Here is a 6,161-nt window from a genome sequence, read left to right as displayed (position 1 = left end):
TTCATAAAAACTATTTTAATAAAATAAGCTAAAACAAATTTTGAAAACCTAATTTATATTCTGTAAAGGTATTAATACGGGTCAATTAATTACAACTTTTAGTATCCTAATTACTATTAGGTGATGGATCATGACCACTGTCATCTTCCCATAGTTTCTTACTTCACGTCCTCATATCTTTTACTTTTTGATACCTGCAAACGCTACAAACCACCATTGTTAGACATTGAATTGCAACAATCAACAACTTCATATATAATATCAAAAATCCCAAAAGAATCAACCATACTAAGATGATCCTTTCCTCTGTGGTTTCTTCTCATGTTTAAGTTGGTTAAAAAGATTAACTCTGGTCTGACACCAGAATATCTTTAGAACAAAAACTTTTTTGGTTTTTTCCCATATACAGTTGAATTTGTTTATCCTTGAAGATAAAAAATATGGTCATGTTCAAAAGTTCAAAGGGGCATAAATATAGGCTAAAAAACTACATTTGCTCCTTATATGGAAGAAAAGTAAAACATGAAACTTACCAGTATCTTATAAAGAGCCTTCAACTTTGTTTTCTCGTTCTTCCTTCCAAAATTTGAAACATCTTCATCTCTTGTATTTCCCTATATCAAAGCTTTATCCAAGTAGTTTGCCACAATCTGTAAACACAGATAAAAAATTGAAGGACTTGAATCTATTTCCGAGAGACAGGAACCATTGGAAGAGAAATCAACTAAAATAAAATAAAATAAAAAAATTTTAAAATGCTAAAACCAAATTTTCCTATATAATATATTGAACCCCGAAAATTTGATTAACTTTAAAACAATCTTAACACCAAAATTGCGGAGAGATTTTTTAATTAGGCCCCAAAAAATTAATTAATCTTGAAGCAATCTTAACACCAAAATTGCGCAGAGATCTTTTTTAGTAGACCTTAATTAAGATGAATGTAATGTAAAAACCAACAAAAATCAAGGAAATAAATACTTCTTGCCATAGGAACTTTAATCATCAAATGGCAAAAGTAAGTATCAAATCATTATAGTCATTTACATGACTATCAAATGGTACTTCCAGATTTACAAGATAATTTGCCATTGTTATACCGATTGAAGGATTTAAATCAAATGGTACATTCAAATTCACCCAAAAAGAAAGTCAATTAGTACCATCCGTGGGATCATCTCAAAACAAAATATTCTTAGTTACTCTAATTTTTCCCCTTTTATGGGATATTCTACTTTCCTTTTATATGTATGTTACTGAAATTAAGCTTAAACAAAAGTGTTATATATATATAATCATATTTTCACTTCCTGTTCATTTTCATTATATTATCAGCAAAAAAGAACAGATGGGTAGAGGAAAATTACACATGGAGCTTATTACAAAAGTGTACTCTCGTTCTCAAACCTACCAGAAAAGAAAAAAAGGATTGAAGAAGAAAGCACTAGAATTCTCCACTCTGTGCGGCGTGGACACGTGCATGATCCTCTATGGCCCTAATCACAAAGGCCAAACCCGTAAGGCCGAGGTCTGGCCTGACTCGCCTTCCGAAGTTTTCCGAATCATTGGCAAGTACAAGGCCAAGGCTTTCGATTCTCATGCAGTAAGATCCTTTGACTTGTTCGATTTCTTCTCGAGACGTAACAAGAAGATTCAAGATGATATTTTGAAGCTGCGCAAAACCAACATCACAGCCAAGTTTCCCACTTGGCATGATTCTCTCAACAATCTTTCTCTTGATCAAATCAAAGCACTTCTGATTAAGTTTGATGCTGTTCTTGAAGTTGTGAAGATGAAGGTTATGATGATCAAGGAAGATAAGCGTTTGATAGATGAGTCCAGCATTATTCCATGCATAAATCCTATAAATAATTTTAGAAAAGATTCCTCTCTCCAGAAGGAGATGAAACCTGAAGCTGTTAGCACCTATTTGAAGCCATCTGGAGCCATGCAAATAATGCCTCAGTTTTCCCCTGCTGATCAGACAACTCTTTATAATCAGATAGCAGTTCAACAAGTCGATCATCATGTAAACTCTCTTGATCATTATAATCAGATGATTATGATGATGATGGTGATGAATGGTAGTGATCAATTTACTCAATTCAGCTGCAATACTAACAACAACAACAATAACAATAATAATAATGATAAGATAAATAATTCATTTTATAGTTTGTCAAGTAGTAAGGTGATGAAGGATGTTATGTTCAGCAATCAAATGGTGAGGCCGAGGATGTGCCTGTATGAGCCATTGATGCAGCCGGTGCCGCCTTTCGGACACTGCAATATGATGTTACCAAGGCCAAGCAATTCCTCCCAAGTGCTGATGGGCTCACAGTTTTCTGAATTCTACTGTGGAATCAATGAAGATGATCAGTCCAAGATTGTATAAAAAAGTTTCAGAAAATTGCTCTCAAGGGTTGGCTTTATTTCAAATTAACCGCCCAGATACGTGAAAGTTTGGACTTTAATTTAACTTTTTTTAAAAAAAAATTTCATTATTCCCTGCTTATAAATGTGTTATTTTTGCTGTTAAGTAGGCTTTGAATTTGCTATTCAGATATGTGTATGTAATTTGTGACCTTCATTATTAAGTTGGATCAGTTATTTGATGTTTAATTATTTTATTTGTTTTAATTATATTAATTACTCAAGATTGTAAACAACTAGAAGCTGTTTATTTTTAATAGTAATTATTAAAATAATATTTATGTTATATTGAAATTAAATTCTAAACCGTTAATTAAGTACAAAGGTTTATTGAAGATACTAAAGTTAATATAAATATATATATTGTTTTGGATATTTACAGGATTTCAAGATCCATAATTTTAGGCTTGTGCAGCTTGTTAGTTGACTCTTTGGTCAACCTGATTCTCTCCTTCCAACTCTTGTTCAAGAACTATAAATCTCCATCCCCTTCATTCTCTCTCATTGTTTATTATTCTATTATACTTATACTCCTTGATTAATTAGCCGGTTGTTTTCTTAATTTCATTATATTTTCTTATAATAAGGAAAATATTTTGAAGTTTTTGCTAATGTTGTTTGGCTATAGAATTATGTGTTACCAATTGTTTATAAATTTGGGGATTAGAATATATTTATTTGATAATATAATCTTATAGATATTATAAAAGAATTAAACTTTTAATTGACAATAAATATTTAAAAAATAAACATTATTTTTTAAAATCCAAGAGAAAGAATGTTTTGGAGATTATCGTCGAATTCGCTTGACCTGCAATGATTACACGTCTCTTAAAAAGCGCTATCCACGTCTTATATTTTTCTTTATGTTGTAATAAGTAACACAAAATAATAAAAGTAGTTTATATAAATAAATTTCATGCATGATATAATTAATTTTTATTTATAAATGTGTATAATAATTTGAATTTGATTTGATGTTTGGTCAGTTTAGTAGTCATCGAAGCTGCAATAATTATTTTAATTTAATATGATATATTTCTCAAATCTTCTTTCCTAGACTTTTGGAATTGATAATTTAATTTAGTTTAATTTCTCAAATCTCATTTGCTGAAATTTTAATATTGATTTTTCCACCATTATTTGAACTTAATATATTTCTATAATTGTTTAAATTTGTTAATAATTTAAATTGATGTGTATTTTATTAAATATTACAATATATAGATTTTTTAAGATAAAAAAAATAATAATAATTAATTACAAAAGACATAGTTTTTCTTTAAATACGATTTGTTTGTTCTTTAACATTCTCATTTATTTTTTTTCTAATACTCTAATTTATTTCCTCTTTATCGCTTTGATTTATTTCTGTTTTAAGACTCTCATTTACTTTTCCTTTAATACCATTATTTTCTTCCTCTTTAACACTCTTTATGAAGTTAAGGAATAAATGTTGTCCATTTCTAATTCGCTAATAGAAGTTTAAAATGTTGGTTTACTTATACCTTTAGTTAACATGTCCACATGTTGAGAATTGGTTGACACATATGACATACGTATTAAGTTGTTGTCAAACTTTTCGTTAATAAAATATATGTCAATTTCAATATACTTGGTTAAGTCATGTTGCACTGTATTGTTGGTGATGTTTGTGGCCGATTTATTATCACAGCATAGGCGCATAGGATTTTTTCACTTGAATATATGATCTTCTAATTTTTTTTTTTTTTTATCTATAGCAGTTTCCATACCCCTTGTGCTGTTGTCCGAAACTATCATTTCACATTTGATCTTCTAACTACTTTTTGTTTCTTACTTCTTTAGATGATTAAGTTACATCTAAGGTACAGTACCATGTTGTAGCTTCTATCTGCATCAATATATGCTTTTAAGAACAATTTATCATTCTTCTTAAACATAATTATTTCCTTTGGTAACTCTTTTAATTATTGTAGTACTTTGTAGGTACTTATAGGTGCATTTCTTTCAGATTGTACATGAACTGACTACTCAGGCTTATCTTTCATTTCCATCTACCTTGGTTGAGTTTCGTTCAAATTATCTTTTATTTCCTTCCAACTTAGTTTATTTTATTTCTCATTTTTAATTCAGCACATTTGTATAAGTTTTGATTCCCTATAATGAATCTTAACAAGAAAATTGGAGTGGTAAAAAACTGAGTGTGAGTTCATCTAGAGAAAAACCAAAATTTAAACAAGAGTAAAATTTAGTGATACCATCATTTGAGTGAAACACGTGAGGGAGTGAAGTGAGGAATTATTCTTTTGTTTTATTAACTTTGTTTGACAGCTTAATACAAGATGAGTGGACAAGCAAATAATCCACAAAATGAGATAGATAGGTTATAAGCCTTTATGAAACTGATGAAGCTATGGATAGAAGATATGGTGAGATTATTGATCAAATAGAGAGGCTAAAAGTTTCAGTTACAAAGGGGTAGCCACCTAATGCTCCTAATCCAGCCATGCATGGTAGGAGATGTCCAAATAGAGTTCAAGAGGGTAATGGCTTGGAAGATGATGAATCACGTGGTGATAATGAAGACGAAGAGGAGGTGCAACTGAAAACAAAAAACAACAATAATAACAACTTTAGTGGTGTTAAATTGAAGATTCCATTCTTTCATGGAAGAATGGATCCTGAAGCTTACTTAGATTAAGAAAAGAAGATTGAATTAGTGTTTGAGTGCAATAACTATATTGAATCCAAGAAGTTACTACTTATCTTTGCTGTTTTTTAAGATTATGCTATTACTTGGTGGGATGACACAAATAAGAAGCAGAGAAGAAATATAGAAAGGCCTATTAAAAAATGGAGAGATTTAAAGTCCATCATGAAAAGAAGATTTGTACCAAGCTATTACTATAGAAAGTTGTACAATCGACTTAAAAATCTTAGGCAAGGTTCCAAGTTGAGGAGTATTATAAAGAAATGGAAGTGGTCATGATTAAAGCAAATGTCGAGGAAGATAGTGAGGCTACAATGGCTAAATTTCTTAATGGTTTGAATAAGGAGATTTCTAATGTGGTCAAATTACAGCCTTATATGGAGCTAGAAGATTTGTTTCACCTTGCTTTGAAGGTTGAGAAGCAATTGAATAGAAAATGGAACACAAGTCATTTTTCTCCCAACACTTCAACATTCAAATCAATTTGGAGGAAAGGTGATAAGGCTTCGTCATCCAAGCCTAAGGTAGAATCAAAAGAGGTTCCTAAACATTTCGTTCTAGTAAAAATAAGGGTAATCTTAACTCTACTATTAACACAAGAAATATTAAATGTTTCAAGTGTCAAGGTGGAGGTCATTACAAGCAGGACTATCCAAATCAAAGAACTATGTTTATGTTTGATGAAAAGTATTATTTAGATAGTCAAGAAGAGAATGAAGAACAAATTCCATCCTATGAAGATGCAATTGATGACGAAGATGAAGAATTTACCATGGCAGAAAGTGGAAGGATTCTTGTAGCAAGAAGAGCTTTAAATATGCAAGTCCAACAAGATGAATGCAATAAAAGAGATAACTTGTTTCATATTAGATGTCTTGTGAAGGATCACGTATGTGATGTAATAATTGATAGGGCAGCGTGACAAATGTTGCTAGTGCTACTTTTGTAGAGAAGTTGAGGCTATCTACTACAAAACATCCACATCCTTACAAATTGAAGTAGCTGAATGATTGCAAAGATATAAGGGTGGCAAAGC

At 30.6% G+C, this 6,161-nt stretch overlaps 1 protein-coding gene across 1 annotated transcript; it reads left to right on the top strand.

Annotated features, from left to right (window-relative positions):
- The first annotated feature begins 1,369 nt into the window (after positions 1 to 1,369).
- Positions 1,370 to 2,349, top strand: LOC110824341 (agamous-like MADS-box protein AGL82). The gene is made up of 2 exons (XM_088223365.1): positions 1,370 to 2,084; positions 2,264 to 2,349. The coding sequence occupies exons 1-2, from the start codon at positions 1,370 to 1,372 to the stop codon at positions 2,347 to 2,349; spliced, it is 801 nt and encodes a 266-aa protein (XP_088079491.1).
- Positions 2,350 to 6,161: the final 3,812 nt, after the last annotated feature.

This window comes from Carica papaya, chromosome 6 (assembly GCF_054855325.1).
Source record: "Carica papaya isolate Zhongbai chromosome 6, ASM5485532v1, whole genome shotgun sequence".
Taxonomy (NCBI): Eukaryota; Viridiplantae; Streptophyta; class Magnoliopsida; order Brassicales; family Caricaceae; genus Carica; species Carica papaya.
This window is presented reverse-complemented; position numbering and strand designations above follow the sequence as displayed.

Coding starts and splice junctions, on each gene's coding strand:
- LOC110824341 (XM_088223365.1), top strand. CDS start 1,370: ATGGAGCTTATTACAAAAGTGTACTCTCGTTCTCAAACCTACCAGAAA. Junction 2,085..2,263: donor GATGATGATGGTGATGAATG/GTAGTGATCAAT, acceptor CCATTGATGCAG/CCGGTGCCGCCTTTCGGACA.